The sequence below is a fragment of the Aspergillus oryzae genome, chromosome 1 (genome assembly GCF_000184455.2).
Source record: "Aspergillus oryzae RIB40 DNA, chromosome 1".
In the NCBI taxonomy this organism is placed as follows: Eukaryota; Fungi; Ascomycota; class Eurotiomycetes; order Eurotiales; family Aspergillaceae; genus Aspergillus; species Aspergillus oryzae.
Window position 1 is genome coordinate 527,159 of NC_036435.1, and position 24,260 is coordinate 551,418.

A 24,260-nucleotide genomic window follows, 5' to 3' on the forward strand; every position below is an offset into this window, starting at 1 on the left:
AAAATAGTTCAGACCATTTAAAAATATATGCGTTGGACAATAATAGTACATTTTCCCCACCAGAAAATATTAAGACAACCGAGAAGCGGCAAGAATAATCTCTTATCCGCGGTCTATATTCCCATCGCAATACATAGTAGTACATAACATAGATATACAAACTCCTCAATCCAACCCTAATTTCCAATTTTGCCAATATTGCAATACCTTAGCTAAACCTGAAGAGACCCTTCAGCCTTGCGCTCACTCTCCCCCAAAAATCCCGTGTCGGAGCCTCTGAGAACTCTTTAATCACATTGTCATAGTAGTCTGGGTTTCCTGTCGGCCGCCGCAGCTTAGGAGGCAATGGATACCGTCTGGCATAGCGATCTTCCAGCAGCGACGACAGCGCATTCAGAGAGGCTTCTGAGAGAGGTGGGGGTGGCGATTGTGACGACTGTTGTTGTTGTTGCGGCTGCTTAGAAGCGTTCTCTGAGGTTTGGGGGAGGTAGGACTGAAGGTATGTCTGAACGGAGACGGCTGAAGGGCGGACATGGTCAGTGGGCCAGTGTTTGAGAAGGTGATTGATGCGCGTGATAGTTTGGGCCTAAAACAGTTGTCAGGTTACTGTTGGTTGATCTAGTCTGGTTGCAATTCAAGACTTACCGATGGCTTGGACATGATGTTTGCGACTGTGATGTATGAGCGAGAAAAGCGGTCTGTCCGGGAAATCCGAATTTTGTAGAAACTCCAAAAATCTGCGGGGTTGTCCCGAACAAATGCAATTGATTAAGTGGGTTGCGATGTGTTGTTGGAGTAGCGATATCTAAATTATTTGATATGATCTACACGGGCAAAAAGTCAAGTCACGGGGGGTGGGCGGAATGCCCCAGGCAGCAGCAGCGGCGGTTCTCAGCCACTGACAGACGCTCTCTCCACTCCGCCATGTAATCGCCCTCATTTCCATCCCATCCTCCATCTACAGTCGATCCCTTTCCATCTTCATCATCACTTTCCCTCGGACACTCTTTCTCCCTTGTCATCTTTGTTGGTAATACTATAAAGCCTCTGTCGTGAACCCCGATCTACTCTCTTTACCGCCCTTCCCCTCTCTTTCCGGATTTCCTTTCCTCGCTCAGCTCGTCATGAGCTCGCAGCGCTATCAAAGGGTAAGAGTCGCCCACCGCCCTGGATTGGTTGCAAATTGCATAGGATTTACCGATAAATTGTGAAATTTCTGGTACGGGTTGCTGATTTTGTGATTTCTAGGTAAACGCCCACGATGAAGATGAAGAACCGCAATCACAATCATCAATCCCTCTCCGGGGAACACCAAACTCCCCCCCTCCCTCGTTTCGCTCTCGTTCCACCTCTCCATCATCCAGACGCCTTCTCCATGACGATCCCCTAAACAACGATGCGGACCAGACGCTGGCCGACGCATTTGATGACGAGAGCGACTCCGAAGCGGATGAGCCGGATGACCGTCAGCGACTAATGCGGGCTCAGCCGGAATCGCGACCAGTGGCAGATAGCAGCAGTGCGACCGCTAGTTCCTCATCTGGAATGGGCAATGAACAGCAACAGTCCAGTGATCCGCGTAGTGGGATTCAAAGGAGGCAGACAATCCTACCGAGTTTCAGCACTGGTAGCCGAGTGATCAGTTCGACGAATGACGGTGTCTTTGCGAACCTGGCGGCTAAGCCGGAGCGTGGAGAGAAAACTGAAGACCTTCCTCCGGTATGTATTCACCTCGTGTTTCGTGTGGTGAACGATGCGTATTTCTATTGATCTCGTGCTGACGCCTTGTGTATAGTCCTATGAAGAGGCGGCTGCTGATGCTACCCCTCCGTACTGGGAGACTACGATTTTGGCCCCAGGTATTTCATCCGACGAGGTGTACGTGGATGGGTTGCCAGTGGGGTCCGTGTTTTCGTTTGTCTGGAACGCCATGATCTCCATGTCCTTCCAACTGGTCGGTTTCCTCCTGACCTACCTTCTCCATACTACGCATGCAGCGAAGAACGGAAGTAGGGCTGGTCTCGGTCTTACTCTCGTACAATACGGATTCTACATGAAAGGCGGAAGTGATACGAAACCAGACGATGGTACAGACCAATACGTGACACCTCCGGATCCCAACAGTCACAATTTCGACCCCAGCTCCGTAGCCGATGGATCTGGGAGCGATGGTGGCGGCGGTGGTGTTTCCGGGATCTCCACGAGTGAATGGATTTCGTACGTTCTCATGATTGTTGGTTGGTTTATCTTAATCCGCGCTATCAGCGACTTTCTACGGGCCCGACGCCACGAGCAGCTGGTGCTGCAAAGTCCTGACCGAGGCCTTCCTGTGCCGATCATTGCAACAAATGAAAGAACAGAGACCGTTGTTTAAGTTGCCATCATAGTGATCTGCATAACATTGGGCGGGTTGGAGCCTTGGAGCCTGGGCGTTAATTCTTTTCATCTGCTATTATTTGCTTTGTATGGGTAATGCGCGCTAATTCCCCCGACGGACGTTCCATGAGACGTGAGGTCCTCATTTCGATTTTCTTTGAGCATGGGAACACTTGTAACTATTTGATTAGAGATACCAAATCTGAAAGACATAGCACTTGGCATTGATGCCCTATCGCTGTCCGTACGCGTGTATCATTCGCCAGCCAGGCAACCTTTTTTTTCCCCTTCCCTACAACCCATTTGCCTCCTCGCCTTGCCTTCCCAGCTTCTTATTACCCTTCCCAACTCTTAATTTCTATTTATCATTTTAAATAGCGCTTGTCCCCAACTATCTTCACGATGCACGTAAGTCCAGACCGACCCGCGATGGCAGAGTGATTTTCGTCTTCAGCTCTTGGCGGCACTCTCCGCAGCCCGTTCGGCGTCTCCGCAAGCGTTTGTTTACCGCGCTTTCGTATTCACACCTTCATTTATTACGTCCGTCATATTATCCCATCGTCTTCTCGTCCTTTGCTTCTCCATCCTTTACGCTTGGGGGATCTGTTCTCTTGTTCCCTCTCCCGTAAATGGCCAAGGTCGATGCAGCGGCGGATTCTCCGTCCGCCGCATCGCCAAACCACAGCCTTCCCCAAGGCCCCGTTGAGGCTCGCTCGCTATCCTCCATTACCGCTGTAGCCTCGAATCCTCCGGCTTATCCGCGGAATCCGACGCAGAAGAAACTTGATCCTTTGGTTTTGTATATTGTGAGAGTCCCGGGCAGTAAAGGTACGTCATGGTCGGTTGCATATCGCTTGAAGTACCCCGCATAAGCGGTGGGAGAAATTGACCGATCATTTAATCTATTCAAGTTTGGACGATGGATGCTAATTTCAACGTCTTTGATTCGCGATCTAGATGTCTTTCTCTCCCCGCTGAAACCACCAACGAAAGCCAGTGTTTCGGCTGAGGCCATCAATGCGTCCCTCTACTATCTGCATGTCTCGACGCCCGAGGACGATGTCTTGCTCCAGGAATGTGAGCAAGAGCGCGAGGAAGAAGCGAAACTGCGGAGGGAGCTAGGAGAGGAAGCGGATGTTCCTCCTGAGTTTGCGAAGATGAATCATGTTCGACGGAAGCCTGTTCCTGGCGGCGGTGGTGGCGCAAAGGTGGATGCTGATGCACGCCCTCCCCTCCCTGCTCACCGATCCAATGTGTCGCTGCCAGAGAATGTTCTCCCGGTGCCGAATTCTGCAGATCTGCCGCTGTCTCTGATGCCGGCTCGTCCGGGTTTGATGGGGAGTCGCTCATCGATCGATCTCCCCCAGTCTGCGACTCAGATGACAACCGAAAGTCGCGATGGCTTCCTCGGACATACGGTACCGGGCGACGAGGTTGAAGCAAGGCCGCCTTTGTCGGCTCGACCACTACCACCTGTCCCAAAGGATGAGCTCGCCTTTGAATTGATCGAGGATAATTCTGCGCCGAAGAAGGTCAATCGTTGGAGTGCCTTGTCGGGGTATATGCCCGGACGAAATGCGGAGAATTGGAAGGAAAAGTATGAGGTTCTGACCTCAGGCCGTCACAGCCTTGACTCCAGGCGACCTCAAGCGCGACCCCAGTCGGCTCATGCGAATCCATCATACAATCGCATGGGTTCTCCAGCACGAAGTCCAGGCCAATCTCCAAGTAGAAGACCTTATGACAGCAAACCGCCGGAAAGACCTGGCTTCCATATCACTCTCATCCGTCGCGATCCTACTCATGGGAGTCAATGGAATGTAGCAACAATATCGACACCGAAAATGGACGGTGGCGCTATTGACATCGAAGTGTCCACGCCAGGATACAACAGGTTCGCTGCGCAAAGCGAACCGCTCTCATTGGCCAGTCTGGGAATAAATCTACCGTCTGAAATGGGCAATCGCATCTCACTGTCTTCTTTCCGGCCTACCCAAGCCGAATTGGCAGAGAGCACCCCCACCCAACCATCGCATCCCCGAAAGTTCCACCGCAAACTATGTGTATCTCGACCATATCAGGAAGACGGCCGGGGCTCCTTAGACCTAGGAGGCAACCGACCCTCACTCGACAACGGAACAAGCAGTCCCTCGAAACACAGCGGTTCCAAACTCAAAAGCGGTTACTACACCTTCACCTCACCCTGGAACGGCACCTGCACATTCTCCACGAGCGTAAACGGCCGCAGCCTCAAATGCAAGCACATGATCCCAATGCCCTCAACAGGCCCCAACGGCGCCTCCATCGACAACCCCGCCGTAACAGTCGCCGAAATCCGCTTCAACACCCCTTTCCAAGCAGGCCATCTCCACCATCAACCAGGCCCCTCCCACATCTCCCCTTTCACCCTCAGCCAAACCCCAGCCTTCAAAGACCTAACCAGCAACCCTAACAACCACGGCCACGGCCACAACCTCGACCCAAGCCCCTCCTCCCCCTCAGACCGGACTTCAAAGCGCGCCTCTCTCGCCCAGTTCCTCAACCCAAACAATTACAACCGCCCACGCGCCCGCTCCGGCGCATCCGCCCACTCCACATCCTCCACCTCCAACTTCGGAGTGCCCACCCGCAAACCCTCAACAAGCAGCACGAGCAGCGGCGTCGCAGACCTCGACGACGGACCCCGTCGTCCTCTCCGCCGTCCACCAAGCGAAGACCGCCTCGATCTCTCGCTTGCACGAGAAAACGCTGGCGGCGGCATGCGCGGGAAGAGCGCTAAACTGGGTAAATTGATCATCGAGGATGAGGGTATCAAGATGCTGGATTTGCTCGTTGCATCTTGTATGGCTGTTTGGTGGAGGGGTTATTACTATTGATTGAGCTTGTATCTCTTCTTTCAAGAGTATATGGGTTGGTGGATTTATGGGTTGATTTGATGTGCGTGTGGATGGTTTTGTTTTCCTTTTTTTATGTATGATTGACGATTGATGAAATGATTATATATCCTCCGATTTACCGAGTTGTTGTTATCAGAAATAGAATCATGTTTTTATTAAAAGAAGAGAGGGATACGAACGAAAAACAAATAGATAGAGTACTATCTCGTATATACTATACTATAATCAACTGCTTCATCAAATCTATCCATTCGTCAATCAAAAGATCAAACTAGCGCTCAATTGCAATGCAGCTGCCGTCTTCTTCATGCACGCTCACACAGACCCAAGTCAAATAGCCAGTAGCCAGTAACATAGGTAAATTCGGGGACATACGAGAACGAAACGGGAGTGAACCAGTCCTCTCTTTATCCTTTAGTATGTAAATAGGAAGAAAAGCAAAATGGATACCACTAGAAACCAACTGCATGGGAGGAACCAAAATGGGGGAACCCGTGAATATATTTATTTTATTGTCATATGGGCATCCGGAAACGCCTGCGATTTCCAGGGACCAAGATATTCACTTGAGTCAAGGATTTCATACTACCCATGCCCCTTTATTGTACGTCCATTCCACGCTGCAGCGACGATTCCAGATCGTTGTGGACGCCACCGCCCGCGGCGAGCGCCTCTTGAGGCTTGGGCTCCTCTTGCTTCCAAACGCCCTGCTGGTTCTCGGGGATCGGGACGTTGGTCTGCTGGGCAATCTGCTGCTGTTGGGCGGCAGCGGCGGCCTGCGCCTGAGACTGCTGCCGGACGGCGGCACGGAAGCGCACGACTTCCTCGTAGATCATACGACGCATCTCCTGTACGTCGTCCACCACTTCGAAGTGGAAATCGAAGGTTGTGGGGCACGTCGGCTCGTCCGATGCGTCGTGCCAGATGTGCAGGTATGGGTGCTCCAGGGCCTCTTCAACCGAGATACGCGACGAGGGGTCGAAGGCCAGCATGCGGTCGAGCAAGTCAAGCGCATCAGGGTTGGCACTGGGGAACAAGCGCTGGAAGGGGATCTTGGGCATGAAAGGCAAGTTGCGTACGTACTCCTGGGCCCGTGGAGAGCCGATCCGGCTCAAGGTCTCCTCGTTCGGAGTGCCCAGGTAGTGCAGAATCTGGTTGAGCTGGTCGACATAGTCACGACCCTTGAAGAAGGGGCGGCCGCCAAGAAGTTCAGCCAAGATGCAACCCACGGACCACACATCGACTGTTGAATATCAGCAAAGTAGACGGCAAGAGAGCCTGTCAGCGGCCAAGAAAGACACATACTAGCTTTAGTGTAACTCTGGAAGCTCAACATGATTTCCGGAGCACGGTACCATCTTGTCGCGACATATTCGGTCATGTAACCTGCGTTCTCTTCCGGGTCAATCGAGAAACCACGCGCCAATCCGAAATCGCAAATCTTGAGTTCACAATCGGCATTGACCAGCAAGTTTCCGGGTTTCAAATCTCTATGCAATACATTGGCCGAGTGGATATACTTCAGACCACACAAAATCTGATAAATAAAAGACTGGAAGTGGGCATCGGTCAAAGGTTGTCCGGAACGGATAATAGCGGCGAGATCACACTCCATCAACTCTGGGCAAGGAAATATAAGCAGCTGTACATGAACCATGTTAAAAGGGTACTCTTACCCTCATACAGATATGTTTCATTGAAGTTATCTGGGCGCGGGATGTCCATGTCATACAGACAAGTGATCTGCATGATACAGTCAGCCCTATCAACTCCACTGGCATCAAGTTGGGACCAAACGTACATTACGGTGGCCTCGGAAATGCTGAAGCAACTTAATTTCTCTTAAGGCGCGCTTGGCTAAGATCTTCTTGCTGAAGACATTGGTGACTTTCTTGATGGCGACACCTTCGCCGGTCTGGATGTTCGTGGCGGCACTAGATAGCGAAACCGGAGGTTGTCGTCAGATTGTGGTGACCACGACAGCTTCTCATAATATTCATCTTCGCAAGACTATTACCCTGGATAGACCAAGGTCGACGAGGAGACGAGTATGCTAGAAGCTTATGATGATCCATAACGTACCAGACAATACCATATGCACCTTGACCCAACTCCTTCGTGACATTGTATCGTTCATCCACAATAAAATCCTGGTTGAAGACCTTGAAGATCTTACGTCCTCGTAGATCAGCCATGGTTTCGGAGGGGCGATAAAAAAAAAAAAAAGGTTTCCAGCGATCGACTGCTAGTAGCACAAAGGAAATTCGAGGCGGTAAAGCGAGTGTCGTTCTGTAGACGCCCAGAAAGAAATGGAAGGGGAGGAAAATGTGCGGTCTGTCCACCCAAAAGGTAGTGGGGTTTTTCGCGAGTACTTTTGTTGTTTTCTCAACTTGTTTTCTGGTTTTTTATTTTCCTCCTTTTCCCTTTTTATTTTCTGTGTCTCAGTCGGGGGGGAAAAAAGACAGGCAGAAGATCGGGCGCGGGCTGGCTGGTCGATGAGAGGGAAAGCAGCTTCGAATGGACGGAACGGCAGCCCCGCAGTGGGAAAGTCAATCTTCCGCCGTTGCGGCTCCTGAATGGGAAATAAGGGTTTCAAAACTTATGACAATGAGGCGCAGCAAGATGGGAATGAGAGAGATCTTTCTAGAGGCAGCAGGAGAGCTGAGAGCAATGTCAGGTTTATGAACGACTAAGCGCGTTGAACCACTACCGGGTGAAAGAGGGGTATAATTAACGCAGATGATCGGTTGGGGCCTTGCAGATGGAAGAGGTTCCGAACATGCAGTACTTAGCAGTCAAATGTCGGCGGAGGGAGAACAAAGTGGGGATTATTGAAAGTACATACTTTGGTTCATTCAAGAAATGAAATCATAAATGACTTTCTCTTTCATAGAACTCGTTTGCTCATTCTGTCATTAACCTATTGTTCCATCACACGGCGTATAAGAACAAACCAAACTTTTATTTATTGATCTATTGCTTAAATCATCGACAAAGAGGAAGCCACACATGACTTTGGGTGTCCTGTTTCGGTGGTTTGCCGCCCGGGATGGGCTGCCTGAGGCCCATAAGGGGAGGGGCTTGGTGGAGCACTAACGATGACAGTGTCACACCTGGTCACACTGTCACATTCTAGTCCCAACCCACCGCTTAGGGAAGGAGAGAAAATCTTGTACCAATTAGTGTTCATCCCAGGTTGAACGACTGGACACTATTAGGACATGAGCCTTGCAATGAATAAGGGAACTTTCAACTGGCTAACATGCATCCCAATAAATAGCTTTTATCAGAAGGCGGACATAAAAAGAGGGGAATTAATGCCTGAGGTTCCAGACCACCTCTATAACTTGAGGCTTCTCTTGCTTTCGAACATATATCTGGCGAACCCTGTCCGTCTCTGCAATTGCTTCTTTCAATCGGAAGGAGACCTTGTCCTCGTCCTTGCTACGCAATGGGCCCAAACTATACTCGAATGGATCGGGGCCCTTGTATTTACTCTTATCCCACGTCTGCTCCATGGAATTTGGATCCTGCAAGGGCAATGAGTATTTGACAACGGAAAACCCGTTTATCAGATACCAATCATCTGACAACTCCCAACGTCGCAGCAGACAGGCCTCACCGCAGATGGCAGCCACCTTGCTGAGAGCAACCATGTCGGCGTGGAACCAGGATTTCCAATGATGCAATGAGAGCGGCAGTGGACGGCCTGATTCGTAGAACCCGGACGCATCGCCACGAAGGTCTAACTGATGGAGGCCAGGCTCCCATTTGAGTTTCGTTGTGGTGTGGCTGTAGATACACCGCGCAATCATTCGATCACCGGCGCCTTTGAAATCATAGCAATTGCGGAAAACAGCATTGAGCTGTCGAACAAGAGGAATGGAGAGGAATATCCCAGCACCGCCGTACGCCATATGACTCCCATGATACATCTGCATGATATCCTCGGTGAGTGCCCCTATATACTGCGGCTCCGCCGGATCATACGTCGCCAACCGTTCCACGAGATTCGTCATGGAAGGGAAAAAAGTATCATCGTCAATTAAGACAATCCACTTAGTAAGCTCATCCTTGCGCTCAAACAGGGTCCGGATCAAGGAAAAATACCGATCCAGCAAATCGTCCGAGTTTTGGATAACGGTGAGGCGAATATCTAGTTCCTTTGCCCGTTTCTTGGACTGCGTCACCGAGCCTTCATCGTCAACCACAGCTACAATGTGTGCATTTGTTCCTCCCGCCCAGTGTGCAAAAGCATCAAGAGAATCATATAATCTTTCTGTGGATGTTGCGACGCCAAATATCAGGTGTGATGCATTGGGGCGTGGAGCCGCCACAGGGGCATGTATTGTCACCGACGTAGTACATCTCTCCTCTGGCAGTAGCTCTGTATGATTCGTCGTATCCAGTTGGACTGTCTGGTACGTGGGAATTGGTACATCGAGCGCATCTGAGAAACCAGTAAAGTTCTTGGTTCGCACAACAGATATCTCCAATCTAGCATATTCCGCGGAGGAATTGGACGCGTGCGTTCTCAGCAGGTCAAGATCCACATGGCAAGCGCTGCTGTTACTGAAGTATGACGGGGGCTGAGCATTGGGAATAGGGCTAATATCAATATGATGCCGTGAATTGAAAAGGAATACTGCGAAAATGAGTAAGAGTGAAGCGGCGACAGCTGTCACGGCAGTGGATTGGCGCCATTGAAAAGGGTAATAGCGCGCCTGCATGGCGACCCGAACATAGCTAATATCTCATTAATCGTCGTTCTATATGATTGGACACCAAAGTTGAATCATTTATTGAAGGGCTATATTTAAGAAAAAGGAAAGGAAAGAAAGAAAAAAGGAAAGAAAAAATGCTTCAGTTCCAGGGTCGCTAGGGGAAAGAATTGGAAAGTGAAAAAAGAAAAGGAAAGAAAAGGCAGATGATGACCTAGACCCTTGTTTCAGTCAAGGGTAAAGGGCTGGGCTGGCTGCCGCCCAGGGTCGCGGCTGAGCAATTCCGAAGATCTCAATCTGAATGGTTCCAGTGGACCGCCGGTATTACCAAATCAACCCAACTTTCCTGATTGACCTGGTACTACGGAGTAGTGCTATATATTATGACTTGTATTAGAGATTTTGCGAAATCTTAATGGTAAACACTTCGTGAGGGGATCTTTTACATATCAATCAGGACATAGCTTTTCTGGTGTTCAATATATTTTGCACCTACAAACACACAATACAATAAGAAAAACATTTGTAGACGGAGCGGCAGTCTACCGTAATGGTAGATCGGTTATTGCATGTGGAAATATTCTCCAAAAAAATGACTTATCACATCAATTCATCTCCCTTATGAACATCATTGCGTCATTCAACCTTTTATCGTTGTTCCTCAATACCTCTATGCTTTCTAGTGTCTTGATGATGCTATGCGACGCTTAAATCATCACTTCCGGAACAAGCAACAAAAGAAAGCGCGAGAAATGGCCTTTAAACAGCCACTCTACAGAGAGTTGACTAGCCTGCGCTCTTTCCTGAGAGCCCGAAGCTTTTCGCGTGCCTCCTCGAGAGGAATCATGACACCTTGCTTCTGAGTTGCAGGGTCATCACGGTTACGGATGTTGACAGTGCGAGCCTCCTTCTCTTGAGCACCGACGACTGTTTCACTTAGTTAGTATATTAAACAGAGTAGGCATATGTTCAGCCGGGCCGTAACATACCGAAAATGAAGTTGTACTGGGCCAGCTGTCCAGTACGAATCTTCTTCTGCATGGTATTTCCGCTGATGTCAATGTCGACGTTCAGCTTATCACCGCGCAAGATAGTCTGCAGCTCTTCCACGTAGTCGTTCACAGCAGGCATGACAGGAACAATAAGGATCTGGCGAGGGCTGATCCAGAAAGGCCACTTGCCGCCAAAGTGCTCAGTCAAGATTCCCAGAAACCGCTCAAAGCTACCGATGATAGCTCTGTGGATGACGACTGGACGAGCACGGCCAGGGCCAGGCTCGCTAGACTTGTTCTCGCCCTCGGCCGACTCGGCAGCCGCTTGGCTCTTGTCGGCCTTTTCGTTGCTCATGTACTCAAGCTTGAAGTTGATGGGAGCCTGGTAATCAAGCTGGATGGTGGCACACTGGAACTCTCGCTTGAGAGCGTCAGCGATAGTGATGTCGATCTTAGGTCCGTAGAAGGCACCGTCACCCTCATCAATGGTCCAGTCATCGCCCTTGAACTTAGTCATGGCCGCCTTAAGCTGCTCTTCGGCATAGTTCCAAGTTTCAAGTTCTCCAAGGTACTTCTCTGGACGAGTGGAAAGCTTCAGCTTGAAAGTGAAGCCGAAAAGCCCATAGATAGATTGAAGGAAATCGAATAGCCCCTCGATCTCCGAGGTAATCTTCAAAACGTCAGTGAGATGAAGGGAAGAAAGGAGATCCCGAAAAGATTTACCTGATCCTGAGTACAGAAAATATGGGTATCATCTTGCTGGAACTTCCGGACACGGGTGAGTCCACTTAGTGCACCAGATGCCTCATTCCTGTGTAAAACACCAAAGTCTGCAAGACGCAACGGGAGTTCTCTGTAACTTCTCTCGCGATGACCGAAAAGGACGAAGTGTCCGGGGCAGTTCATAGGCTTAAGAGCCCACTCTCTCTTCTCAACATCAAGCTTAAACATGTCATCCTTGTAGTGAGCCCAGTGTCCAGAAGTCTTCCAGATGCCAACATCGTACATGTTAGGCGTCTGAACTTCCTGGTAGCCACGCTTACGATACTCTGACCGCAAAAGGGTCTGAAGAGCATTGAAGATCTTAGTACCGTTGGGGAGCAAGAATGGGCATCCCGGGGAGACTTCGTCAAAGAAGAAGAGCTCCTGTTCTTTGCCGATCTTCACATGGTTACGCTTTTCCGCTTCCTCCAGGAACTTCAAATGTTCTTGCATTTGCTTCTTGTCGGGGAAGGCGACACCACGGATACGCTGCAGAGAGTCATTACTTTGGTCGCCAAGGAAGTAAGCAGAGGAGTTCTAAAAAGCAATTAGCCTGGCGATTTTATAGCATGACTCCTCAATCCCCTACCTGCATGATCTTGAAGGTCTTAATCTTGCCAGTGTTTTGAATGTGGGGTCCTCTGCAAAGGTCGACCAAGGTACCGCATCTATAAACAGTGCTCTTTTCTCCGGTCACCAGTTTATCAATATAATGCAGCTTGTACTTGCTGTAGGCGAACATCTTCTTCAGGTTCTCTTTCGTAACTTCTAATCTGTCAAAGCTCTGCTTCTCCTTGAAGACACGGTTTGCGTGCTTGTCCAGTGCTGGCCAATCGGTCTCTCTTACAACGCGGCTATGACAGTGTTAGTAACCAGTCGAGTAGATCTGTTTCTTTCTGGGACGCACTTATCAGGCATGGCCATATCATAGAAGAAACCCTGTGGAGTGGGAGGTCCATGGGAGAGCAGACACCCATATTCGCACTCGCAAGCCTCACCCAGGCAGTGAGCACTAGAGTGCCAGAAGACTTCCCTTCCTTCGGGATCTTCGAATCGCACATAGGAAACAGTACAGTCGCCTTCCAAAGGTCGGCTCAAGTCCCAGAGTTCGTTATCGACCTTTGCAAGCACAATAGTGGCACTCAGTTCCTTGGGCACATTCTTGAGAAGTTGGGCGGGGGTAGTTTCCCAGGCTTTGGCGGAGACCTGTTCCTTGTTGCCGTTGCCGGGTTGCAGGGTGACGGTAATTTCGGGGTGAGGCTTGTTCTTGGTCTCCTCGAGATATTGTTGCCAAAGCTCCTCGAAGAAGTTGTTGCGCTCAACGATGAAATCGGGTAACGAGCCGGCACCTGATACAATTGACTGATTAGGAGGGGCATTCGCAATATTTGGCGGGGTTGATAATTAATCACCTTGAGCGCCAGGAGCAGACCTGACGGGCAGATCCTTCGAATCCTCAGAAGCCATGACTGTATCCCGCAACGACAAAGGAACGATCAAGGGGGGGAAAGTACAGGGAAGGAGGGGCAGGCCAGCGACGATGACTCTTTTGCAACATATCGGGAATATATCTTTAATCCAACCAGCAGTGAGGGACGGAAGGCGGTGAGGCACGTGACTGAGAACTGCCCTGGAGGCTAGCGACACTTTACCGTTTCGAGCTTCCCACCATTTGAAAACTTCTCCGGGTTCCGTCCGTTCTAACAGGTCAATCTCAACAACCAAATCAATATGTCTTTTCGAGGAGGAGGTCGCGGTGGCTTTGCCACTGGTGCTAATCGCGGAGGTTCCTTCGGTGGCCGCGGTGGTGAGTGAATTTAATTCTCGGAGTTGGTGGTAGAAATGAGCGAGGACTAACGAAAATTTCGTCGGACAGGCCGCGGAGGCTTCCAGCAGCCAATGGGACCACCAGCACAAGTTCTGGGTATAGAATACCGATGCGATTCTCAGACCATGGGCAGTTTACTGATATTCCTTAGAGATGGGATCTTTTATGCATGCTTGTGAGGGCGAGATGGTTTGCGAATCGATCAACCCGAAGATTCCGTATTTCAATGCTCCTATCTACCTAGAGAACAAAGTACGAGTTACCGAAGATGTACGCTTGGGAATGAAATGAGAACTAATACGTTGCCTTTAGACTCCTATCGGAAAAGTCGACGAGGTTCTTGGCCCCATCAACCAGGTCTACTTCACCATCAAGCCCCAGGAAGGAATTGTCGCAACTTCTTTCAAGCCTGGTGACAAGGTCTACATCGGTGGGGATAAGCTCCTGCCTTTGGAGAAGTATGGGTCACTCCTCTATGTGTACTTTGCGAACAGTATTGACCCGATGATCATAGGTTCCTTCCTAAGCCTAAGCCGCCACCGGGTAGGACCCCATCTACGGCCCAACATATGTTGCGCATATTACTGACAACTGTACAGGTACTGCTAAGCCCAAGAGAGCCGGAGGCGCTGCCAGGGGTGGTGCTCGCGGTGGCAGAGGAGGCCCTCGTGGTGGAGCAAGAGGTGGACGCGGCGGATTTGGCGCTCCTAGAGGAGGAGGCGGCTTCCGTGGTGGAGCTAGAGGAGGCGGTGGAGGCTTCCGTGGTGGAAGCGGTGGCTTCTCCAGGGGAGGCGGCAGAGGAGGACCTCGTGGAGGTTTCCGACGTTAGACAGTCTCCGTCTTGCTTAGCACTGTCTTATTACGGCGTTATGGGAAAACGGGAGCTTTTGCAGGAACTTTTTGTGTTAATTTTTCTGTGCATCCTAGGTGGCTTGCGTATTCGCAAAGGCTGTAGACTAATTCAGCCATTAAATGAATGTTATTATACCAATGAAGTACCTGCCAAATGACTTTCCAGCTTATTCGTAGATCCTTACTCGGGTTTTTGTACGATCGCCTTTTTAGATGTGGCTGGTGTCTGTGGCGCAGCACGACACCGCCTGGCCATGACGTCTGGGGACACATGCCGAGCCGTAGAATCTGTGCGGCGTGTCAACACCCTTTCAACTGCAACCGCTAACAAATCCCTCACCTTTTCGCAACTTTCCCACCGCTGTCGACATAATTCAAAGTCTCACAACTCATATTGCACCTATTTTGCGCGTTCCACCTATCGTTAGAATTCGAATTGAGCATGTCTCGTAGGTCATCAGTCATGCCGTCGAATGCTTCTACGAATAGCGGTCTCCCGCCCGCCGGCGACGGAGGTAAGCTTTGATCATTGCTAAACCGATCAAGGACATGGAAACTCAGATGTATCAGGCCAGGAAAAGCAGAAGATGCTTCTGTCTGCGGAAACAGGGCACTTCAGCATGGTCAGGTAAGCCTTTACCTCGGCGACATCTTGTAATAAATCTATCCGCTGACTGAACATTCTTACGTCAGGGCTTTGCATCTTGCAGATCTAGTAACTGAGCTTAACGGTAATATATCTGATTTTATCATGCTGTATGCTTGCCAAGATTTGCTAATAATGCTTCATAGGATTTTGTGGAGGCAAGCCTACTTCCTGATATTTGCGATTAGACGCCAGCCTTTACTGACTTTTACGAACAGTCATGTCTGTGCTCTCGTCTATGCGTTACTGTCTAGGAGACCCCCATGACTACGGTGCTATCTGGTCTGCGCTTGGATTTATGCCTTTCGGGCTTTTCTTCGATTTTATGGATGGAAAGATTGCAAGGTGGAGGAAGAAGTCATCGCTCATGGGGCAAGAGCTCGATTCTTTGGCAGATCTGGTATGCTGATCTGGTATGTCGATATGACGAAATACTTACGGTCGCTTTTAGATTTCCTTTGGTATGGCACCGGCCGCGGCAGCCTTCGCCCTCGGAGTCCGCACAAATGTCGACCACCTCCTCCTAGCTTTTTTCGTCCTTTGTGGCCTGACACGGTTAGCCCGGTTCAACGTGACAGTTGCTGTACTTCCCAAGGACAAGACTGGAAAGTCGAAATATTTCGAGGGCACACCGATTCCGACAACACTTTCCATTGCGTCACTCATGGCTTACTGGGTTTCTCAGGGATGGGTTCAAGAAGACCTACCGCTGGGAGTTATTGCGCAGGGCACAGCTTTTGAGTTTCACCCTGTGGCGCTGTTGTTTGTTCTACATGGCTGTCTGATGGTCAGCAAGTCTATACATATTCCCAAACCCTGAACACTAAAAGCTGTGCACCGACAAGTGAAAAGACGTTCCTGTATTGGAATCTTTACTTCATAGAAAAGTGTTGATGAGACTTTAACATATATATGTAACTAAGCTAGAACGAGAGCGGTCACAAAGCATTTCCTAAAGATAATGCTCTTTGACGAAAAAATTTGGATTGCGAAAACCTGCATAGTCTTAACTCTAGCCTAGCCATCTGTTTGCTAGGCTGATTTGCGTATCTCCAGTCTAACATCCACCGCTTAGTCAAGTAGGCATAATATTTACTGAACGCTGCGAGCTGAACACAGCATAATGTATGCAATAAATGGGCCGGTTCACGTATAATAGAGAGTATGGAAATTTTCCTATATTCAAGTAACATATCTTTTCGATACAGGCTTACCCTCAAACCTTCTACAAGACTTCCATTCTTGCGCTTCGAGAAAAGCCACTGTACGCGCGTTCAAACAATATGTAGTTCCAGATATACCCTCGCTGTATGCAGGGAGCTCGACATACGTTGACCTTGAGTCAGAACACAATACCGGATCCGCTACAGTATTACCACTATGCACCCAAAATAGTAGCGATTGCAATAGTACTGTAGACCTGAATCACCGAGTCTATCTATGAAAATAGTTCTCGATAACTATTGACGAATATGACGCATGCACGCGAGGACATCAAACAATCCCAACGAAGCCGGTGCTTAAAAATACATAGCACCTCACACTCGTGCTGATAAGTAAAGATGAACTGGACAAATACAAGTGGATCAACCATCGATAGTTATTCCTGCGTCCCCATGTATCTTCGTGTGCGTGTCCACTTCCCAAGGGAAGTCCATGTCACATGCACGTGGAAGGATGGAAAATTTTCTTATATGAGGAATTTCGTTGCCAGTTGCCGGTGAGTTTATCCACAAAGACCCTCAATTGCCACTCACTTTTTTTTCTGGGAGATAAAATACAGGGCAACGAACAATACCAAAAAGTCGCCCAGGTGAGGCTAGTCGTACATAGTGTGACCTGTGATGGATAATTATGGAAATGTTGACAGGCGCCCGTGGGGCACTGACACATTCTAGACCTCTCGAGGCGTTTGTTTCACGTTGACCGAAAATTTCCCTTGTAGCCAAGAAAGGAAGGAGGGTTTGTCCAGTTTATTCTTAGTATTTGCGAGTTCGGTTGAAGGTTCGATGGTACCTTACAGGAGAGGCGTTCATGTTATTCTATTATTGGTGAGGTTTCTTCTCCTTGATTGCTGTTTGTGTTGGTTCTCGGTTGTACTGTGTATCTTGGTTATGTTAATGAGTTGATTATTATTGATTTATTCCTTTCGAGGAAAGGCAACTCGGGGGTAGGGCAGTGGTTGGTTCATGCAGTGCGCTTACGGTGTTAGTATATCCTTCGCCACTCTTTGGAAAATAGTTGGACCGATTTCCAGTTGGATACTTGAAGATGACAATTGTACATACTTTTTGCCTCGTCCATGGTAATGTGGAGCATAGCAACAGCATTCGTCACCGGTTCCTGCGATGTTAGCGCCTTGCGCTGCAGTCATGGGTTGCTGCGTAGAATTTTGAACTGCGTATGCCATCTTCTCCATGCGTTGGTGATATGAAACAAAAGAATAAGCTTAAATTCCATTTCACAAGCATCGCCTCCTGCCTAAGCTACCCGAATGTAAGCAGGAACACCGCCTACGTGTCGCGTGCTGATATGGTGTTGTTAAACGCATGCAGAGCATTCGTCAGAATGTCCGTCGGGGGGCAACATGAAATACCCGATCGTTCTGAAAGAGATACTCTATATGTTGACGAGTACGATAATAGTCGACCGGAAGTCTCGAGTACGCTATGCTCTGCTAAGCGCTGTGCCCTGTCAAGCTTTTTCTCGCTTTCCGTCAAATCATAGACTATAGTTGGTAGGCGATTGTGTTTGTGTCTGCTAAACGCCCTCTGCGGTTTATTCACGAGTCACAATGCTGCAGCTTGCAGCTTTTCCTCGTCGATCTGTTGATCTCACTGTATTTGGGTCACATCTGTCATTTGACGTGTACATTCTTCAAACTGGGTCATTCTTCTGTGCCATCACCGCCCTATATATTTATTCAACTTTGTATTGTGCATGGACTCTTTTATGCGGAAATTTGGTACAGCGAACCTTACCGACATTTTCTTTATGGGTTTCGGAGGATCCGCATCAACACCCAGGGTCAGGATTCCAGGTCCACTCCGGGAGTGTCCGCTTGAACCCAAGGAACGGTTCCGTGTCTCTCCTTTTGTTTCACCCGAATAATGAACAATTTTCTCATGACGGTGAGGACTTACTTGGTGGGCGCGCAAATACATGCAGCCCTAAACTAATACCCAGGCAATTATTTTTGTGGCGCCTTACTTTCAGAAGTACCTATTACGGCTGACGAAGAGCACCATAGGACATGTAAGAGTCTGTACGGAGTACGGAGTACTTACACTGTTAGTGACAAGATCTGCATGGGTCTGCATATGACGCAGCCCTTTATTGGTGCTGACCAAACACGGCTCCAAGGCTCCATAAACGACGGACAGTTCCCTTGTAATTGGCTCGTGGCCGCACATCAGGATCAAAAAAGCCTAGTCGACTTTGAATTAAAAATGGTACCTGAAGACGGGCAAATTTGGCGGTTATTTGTCTCGCTTGCCACGCCTCGGGCGTAGTATCTCGTGGAGTAAGCTGTTATGGGCTGCCAATTTTTGGACCCTTTAGTCTGTACTCCATACCAGAGAAGAAGATCAGAAGCGCACGGCCTTGCCTTCGAACATTGGTGCAGAACAGCCAGCCAGCCATCTATTGTTTTCCCGCGCTTTCTTCCCTTGGGGAAAAGGTCCGGGTGTTCCGTTCGCTGCTTATGGGGATATTATCCCCGCTAGCGAAGGTATGGAGCAAGGAGCTGTGCACTGACGCGGCAAACCTTCTAGTGAAGGAAAACGGTTCACATTGCCATTGATCAACACTCTGTATTCACCTTGCGAGCGTATTGTATTCTCCAGAGTATAGAGGGCATCGGCGGATGGACATCCAAGGCAACGTAGTAAAATCACTCAGCCTAGGGTTGTTTATGTTGGTACACCGCAGTCGCAAGCGAATATACGGAGTAAGATTGATTCATCCCCACTGAAACAAAAAAACGGACAGGAAGTTGGGCGTAACCATGGATGGGCAACTGAGCTTCCTAACCGTCTATTCGCTCATATGAGGTAAAAATTGCCAAAGGCCATACTGGCCATAACTTTTGTCAATCGATATTCTGTTGGGTACTGTGCTATTTCCAACTCTTAAGAACTTGTCCACACTGGATGATCATGGATCTTTTGTTTCATTGTCATTTGATCCATAGAAGAAGAAAAGAACCTATGGGGTAACCATGACTGTCCATCATCCCCTCTTTTCATTAATGTAGCGCCGCCACTAATATCACACCAAACCTACGACCTTCCCTATTCAGGTATAGTGTATGATGATACTCCATTTTTCTAGCCCGCTCATGGATACTGAAATGGAAAGGGATCGTTGTGCCCCTGGATTTCTGATTAGCCAATCCATTCAGGACACCGCTTATCTAATTCGATGTCACGCTCTGATTGAAGCAGCGAAACTTTGGTACGCGGGACAAAAATTACCGCCCTGCATATCCAGGGTCACCCTCCGTTTGGAAACGACCCCCAAAACGCAACGGTACGTACCACCCATGGATATATCCCGTTCCATTTATTTGGAAGCTGCTGCTGATAATGTGTAGGTCATGATGATTCGATTTCAATGGACCTTTTATAGCTGTTAGTACACACCGTAAGAACCTAACCTGAACTTAGAAGCCAAGTCATTGGTAGGACTCGTAGTAAGTAGTGAATACTGTGTGTATTGGATTGTAGGTGCGTCGCTTTATTGCCCGGTAAATTGAGCAGGTATCAATCAATACGGAGGAGTTCTTCCGTTTCTCCCTGTAGCCCTCCCCCCAGTCAAGTCATTTGTTCAATCTCAGCAGACCCCTACCTACCACCGACCCTAGTATCCTTCCTTTCCCTTCCCCTTCCTTTTCCTTCCGTTCCTTCCTGCTTTCGGACAAAAGACACTCGTTTTCTCTTCTTGTTCTTCACTCGGAGGGGTTTGTCTCCTGTTGCTTTCTTTAAGATCAATTCTCTTTCTATTTTCCATCGTTTCCCCCCTTGTTTTTGTTTAAGTCAAACATATTGACGATTACATCAATATATTCCCCCCTCGAAATTCTCCGAGTCAGCCTTCGTTCGCGTCCGTACCAGTTCGCTGTTGCTGCGTGTGATCTGACCGACCTTCTAAATTTCCTGTTAAGGACGTTCATTAAACTCCTCTCGGCAGAAAGGGGCGCTTGAAACGTCCGGTCTTCAGAGTCTTCCCCGCCTAAGAACCACCCTTGACAAACCCAACATTCTTTCCCATCGTCATCGCATTAACCTGACTTCATCAACTATCCTTCCACTCGTCACCGGCCCTTGATCAGCTGTGCCTTTGATCGACTGTGTCACGTTTAATAAGTCGTATTGTTTACGCGAACCTGACCCCTCAAGGTCATCGCGGCCATTTTGACGCCTTTCGGGAAGTCGACTGCGATACAGAATCTCAAACAACCTCTGTGATCTAAAAGGGCTACGCCGGTCGTCCCTCTTTCCTTCGCTTAACTACTAGCATAACAACCATACTGTCTGGAGCAGGTGTCCAGACACTGATACCCCTTGCAATTGATATCCGACACATCTACATCTACAACATGAAATCATTCACGATGAAGTCGGCTCTTGCAGCCTCCGCCCTTCTGATTGCAGCCTACTTGCCAGCAGTGAACGCACAGACACAAGTCGACAAGGGATGCTATAGCGATTCGACACCGTTGAAGGATCAGGGCTCTTATACGTACCAAAGTAACGGATACTGCCAGAAGCTCTGCTTGAAGGATAACTATGCTGTTTTTGCCTTGGCAAAGGGCACAAACTGTCTTTGCGGTAACCAATTACCGGCCACGTCGGCTAAGACGGATGATAGCAACTGCAATGTCAAGTGCGCTGGATGGCCTGATGTGATGTGTATGTAGCTTTCCCACGCAGCCCCTGCTCTTGAGTGCTGATGTTTCATTTTACAGGCGGTGGTAACAATGCGTTTTCCGTGTATCTCACGGGTATCGAAGATGATGTGGATAGCTACTCATCCTCATCCTCATCCTCCTCGAGCTCCTCCTCTAGCACCGAGAGTGGAACCTCGACAACCACCAATGGAGGGACTGTCGTTACTACTTCTGGTGGACAAACAGTGTTCAAGACGTCGGAAAGCGAAATGACAACACAGGAAGCCGACGCAAAGAAGGAGAAAAATTCTGGATCGAATACTGCTGCTATTGCCGCTGGCGTTGTCGTTGGAGTTGTTGGTTTCTGTGCTTTGGTGGGAGCTATCTTCTTTCTATGGCGGTTTAGGAAGCGTTCCAACATGCCCGAGCAGTATCGCAACAACAATATCGACAGCTTTGGCGCCAAGCCCATGTCTCAAAGCTCCATGTCTGATTCCAGGTTTGACGGTGACTTCATGGCCCAGCGGCGCCAGAGCAATGGCAGCATCGATGATGATCAAGACTTCTCCCGTCGAATTCTGCAGGTAAATACGATGTGCCCTTATTCGCGTGCGGCCATGCAGTACAATTTGCTAACCATGATCTAGGTGACCAATCCCGATCGCCGTTACTAAACTCAACATTGAACCTCCCAAATGGACCAAGCCCCTAGTGAATTATCGAAAACAGCCTGGGCCACTAGTCCGACTCGTTATCCTGATATACATAAATTAGTTTGCGATTTAACGCCTGACTGCCATACATTCCTTCGATTTCATTTCTGATTTCCCCTCTACCGCGCTTCATTTGGCGACCCTGCGATATCTTGGAGGCATACCTGTAGATAAGTTATGACGTTTCACTGTCTACCGTTGTTTGCAACATGTTGTTCGAGTCTGGAACTGCAACGCATCCCTACTTCCATAATCCAGCAACGCCCCGTGACGTGTTCGGGGAGTCAAGGACGATATCATCATCGCGGCCTGCAGAGAATGCTGTGTCTGCTTGGAAGGAATCGGCCCGGACTTGGCCTTACGAATGTGTGGACAGTCACGAGATACCCAGGAGGGTCCGAAGTTTAGTTCTGGGTTTAGACTGCGGTACGTCGACCAGAGAACTTGTATTTTGAAAAGGCGTTCTGCGGTGAAGTGTTCTTGAATTTTCCTTATGAACATATCTGCGTTCCTCCATACCTTTCTGTTCTTGCGCTGGGGATAATCGGCCCTGGTTTACTTTCTTTTGCTCGGATGTTTTCTATTTATTTGCGATTTACTGAACTTCCCTTGGCCATCATCTCCCTAATGTTGTTGGTATGCTTGGGGAACTGTAAGTAAGATGATGGCTGAGCCTGTAGTTAATGCGAAGAATGAATGGATACCACTCTTGTTTGATCTCGACTTACCTGGCCATCTGAACTTAGGCTAATAGACCGTTCACTAAACATTGCCCACGGAATTGTTTCCCTACTATCATAATCTTTGAAGAGACGTGACCAACTTTCTCTCTATCTCTCTACAGTCTATGAATCTCTCCTACGACTGTCCACTTACATTCAACCTCGGTCACTATTCACAAATTGCCCAAGAGGAACTTGTCAGCGGCATTGTGTTCATCAATCTTGGGTACTTCACCCTCACCTCCCTACATTCAAGATCCAGGAAGAACGCCCAACACCCCACATCAGACGACTGACTGTCGGAATGTCGAATCCTGTGAAGCTCCCCTCTACAACACACCGACCACTACCCACTAGTCAGCAATTAACCACCATCCCCATGTAACATGTATCATACCGACGTCAACCCTGGTCCACATGTGCGACGAAAGCGCATCTCACTTGGATGATTAATAGCCTATTGGAATTTGTATCTCACTATAGCAACCCACGCACTGTGCTACCTTGAATCATTTGTTCCTAAAATCCCTTGTATAAGCTTTCCAGCATAGAGGATCTCATTCCTACTGCTCTTTCTCATCCTGTCAATTCGATCACCATTCTTTCTCTCGTTTAGCCTTGGTATATAATCTGGTGTATACTACGGAGATATATATGTGTGTATCCGCATGTTGACACCTAGACTACGTCCGATATCTCTTGTTAAATATATCCTCTTGCCCTCGTTAAGAGCTCCGATAGCCATTACTTGCTTCGATAAAATATGGAATCCCATAGTAGCAAAACTCGCACACGAAACCGCTTCACTCTCAGTGTAGGCAAACCGGCCGTCTACATAGACCATGCCGGTAGGCCTTTCGATCAAAGAAACCGTCATCCGTTCCCAGCTCTCATTTATTCAAAACCACTAGATCGTTCTTTGAGATAGATTGCATGCAAATCACTAGACCTGTTTTTCTGAAGTCTTCATTTTTCTGCAAATGATTACGGTAGTAGTAGTTCCTATTACCCCGGCATAGCTAGACACAATACAAGTAACCCGGTGTACAGGTGTAGTATAAGCTCCCGATGAAGTTATTCATTTACATACAACGCATAAGATATCAACGAAACTACGGTGGTGAGGTTTCTCTCCCACCCACGACCATCTGCCTCACCATTCCCGACGCTGGATGGTCTTTTACCATAAAGCGAAGCTCCCTCGTCTCATCTATTTCCTTTTATGGTAATGCTATATTAGAGGTGATGTCCCCAGATTCAGTATGGGATTACATCGGATAAGTCATTGAAGACCGTAGATCGACCCCTTTGACCATAGGAAGTTCAAATTGATGGTGTTTATCTAGCCTTGAGTAGATACTACATGTATGAGAGTTATTTGTATGTTTAACTAGCGTTGGTTTCGTGGATATTTGCGAACATGGCGGGTTGGGTGATTAATTCTATTACTGACTCTTTGTTTGATTGAGATTTTTGAGATCTTTTGTATGAACTTTTATTTCTTGTTGATATTATTTTGGGTTCTTGGTTCATTGTCTTGTTGGGTCTAGTTTCTAATCTATAGATCCTCGTTCTGTTGGGTTAGATGTGTGAAGGCGGGAGCATGTTTTACGTATCCATGGGTGTAAATATATATATACATATATTCCCGTTCGCAAACACCATATGTGCAAGTATCTTCAATTTGGAGGATTGTTTTGAAGTTTCTCATGAAGCTCTAAAACCGTTTGTATAACCTGTCTTGATAAGGGCATCGTCTTCTTACTGACAGATCCTAGAAAGACATTTTGTTCAATCTTGTTAGCCTGTTCGCTCGGATTCTTTGCAGTGCATACTTCGCCGCATTTCTGATAACTCAGTT

At 48.4% G+C, this 24,260-nt stretch overlaps 9 protein-coding genes across 9 annotated transcripts; 5 read left to right on the forward strand and 4 right to left on the reverse strand.

The window, feature by feature from the left end:
* Positions 1-208: 208 nt before the first annotated feature.
* On the reverse strand, positions 209-660 carry AO090009000196 (ubiquinol-cytochrome c reductase complex assembly factor 2; the record flags this gene model as incomplete). The annotated part of the gene is made up of 2 exons (XM_001816640.1): positions 209-586; positions 646-660. 2 exons carry the CDS (start codon positions 658-660, stop codon positions 209-211), a joined length of 393 nt encoding a protein of 130 aa, XP_001816692.1.
* A 464-nt stretch (positions 661-1,124) lies between these two features.
* Positions 1,125-2,374, forward strand: AO090009000197 (metal homeostatis BSD2 family protein; the record flags this gene model as incomplete). Its single annotated transcript, XM_001816641.3, has 3 exons — positions 1,125-1,148; positions 1,249-1,719; positions 1,796-2,374. The coding sequence occupies 3 exons, from the start codon at positions 1,125-1,127 to the stop codon at positions 2,372-2,374; spliced, it is 1,074 nt and encodes a 357-aa protein (XP_001816693.1).
* A 631-nt stretch (positions 2,375-3,005) lies between these two features.
* Positions 3,006-5,252, forward strand: AO090009000198 (uncharacterized protein; the record flags this gene model as incomplete). Its single annotated transcript, XM_001816642.3, has 2 exons — positions 3,006-3,204; positions 3,334-5,252. The coding sequence occupies 2 exons, from the start codon at positions 3,006-3,008 to the stop codon at positions 5,250-5,252; spliced, it is 2,118 nt and encodes a 705-aa protein (XP_001816694.1).
* A 620-nt stretch (positions 5,253-5,872) lies between these two features.
* mpkA (mitogen-activated serine/threonine-protein kinase SLT2) lies at positions 5,873-7,468 on the reverse strand (the record flags this gene model as incomplete). Its single annotated transcript, XM_001816643.3, has 5 exons — positions 5,873-6,516; positions 6,579-6,893; positions 6,950-7,016; positions 7,075-7,207; positions 7,356-7,468. The coding sequence occupies 5 exons, from the start codon at positions 7,466-7,468 to the stop codon at positions 5,873-5,875; spliced, it is 1,272 nt and encodes a 423-aa protein (XP_001816695.1).
* Positions 7,469-8,587: 1,119 nt separating this feature from the next.
* Positions 8,588-10,003, reverse strand: AO090009000200 (glycosyltransferase family 31 protein; the record flags this gene model as incomplete). The annotated part of the gene is made up of 1 exon (XM_001816644.1): positions 8,588-10,003. The coding sequence occupies one exon, from the start codon at positions 10,001-10,003 to the stop codon at positions 8,588-8,590; it is 1,416 nt and encodes a 471-aa protein (XP_001816696.1).
* A 763-nt stretch (positions 10,004-10,766) lies between these two features.
* On the reverse strand, positions 10,767-13,215 carry AO090009000201 (threonine--tRNA ligase THS1; the record flags this gene model as incomplete). The annotated part of the gene is made up of 6 exons (XM_023234182.1): positions 10,767-10,921; positions 10,984-11,656; positions 11,710-12,285; positions 12,338-12,602; positions 12,656-13,110; positions 13,186-13,215. The coding sequence occupies 6 exons, from the start codon at positions 13,213-13,215 to the stop codon at positions 10,767-10,769; spliced, it is 2,154 nt and encodes a 717-aa protein (XP_023088554.1).
* A 264-nt stretch (positions 13,216-13,479) lies between these two features.
* AO090009000202 (uncharacterized protein) lies at positions 13,480-14,586 on the forward strand (the record flags this gene model as incomplete). The annotated part of the gene is made up of 4 exons (XM_023234190.1): positions 13,480-13,555; positions 13,728-13,828; positions 13,889-14,119; positions 14,176-14,586. 4 exons carry the CDS (start codon positions 13,480-13,482, stop codon positions 14,584-14,586), a joined length of 819 nt encoding a protein of 272 aa, XP_023088555.1.
* A 305-nt stretch (positions 14,587-14,891) lies between these two features.
* On the forward strand, positions 14,892-15,894 carry AO090009000203 (CDP-diacylglycerol-serine O-phosphatidyltransferase; the record flags this gene model as incomplete). The annotated part of the gene is made up of 5 exons (XM_023234199.1): positions 14,892-14,943; positions 14,990-15,056; positions 15,122-15,159; positions 15,293-15,474; positions 15,526-15,894. The coding sequence occupies 5 exons, from the start codon at positions 14,892-14,894 to the stop codon at positions 15,892-15,894; spliced, it is 708 nt and encodes a 235-aa protein (XP_023088556.1).
* Positions 15,895-20,673: 4,779 nt separating this feature from the next.
* AO090009000205 (uncharacterized protein) lies at positions 20,674-22,085 on the forward strand (the record flags this gene model as incomplete). Its single annotated transcript, XM_023234204.1, has 3 exons — positions 20,674-20,986; positions 21,043-21,548; positions 21,936-22,085. 3 exons carry the CDS (start codon positions 20,674-20,676, stop codon positions 22,083-22,085), a joined length of 969 nt encoding a protein of 322 aa, XP_023088557.1.
* Positions 22,086-24,260: the final 2,175 nt, after the last annotated feature.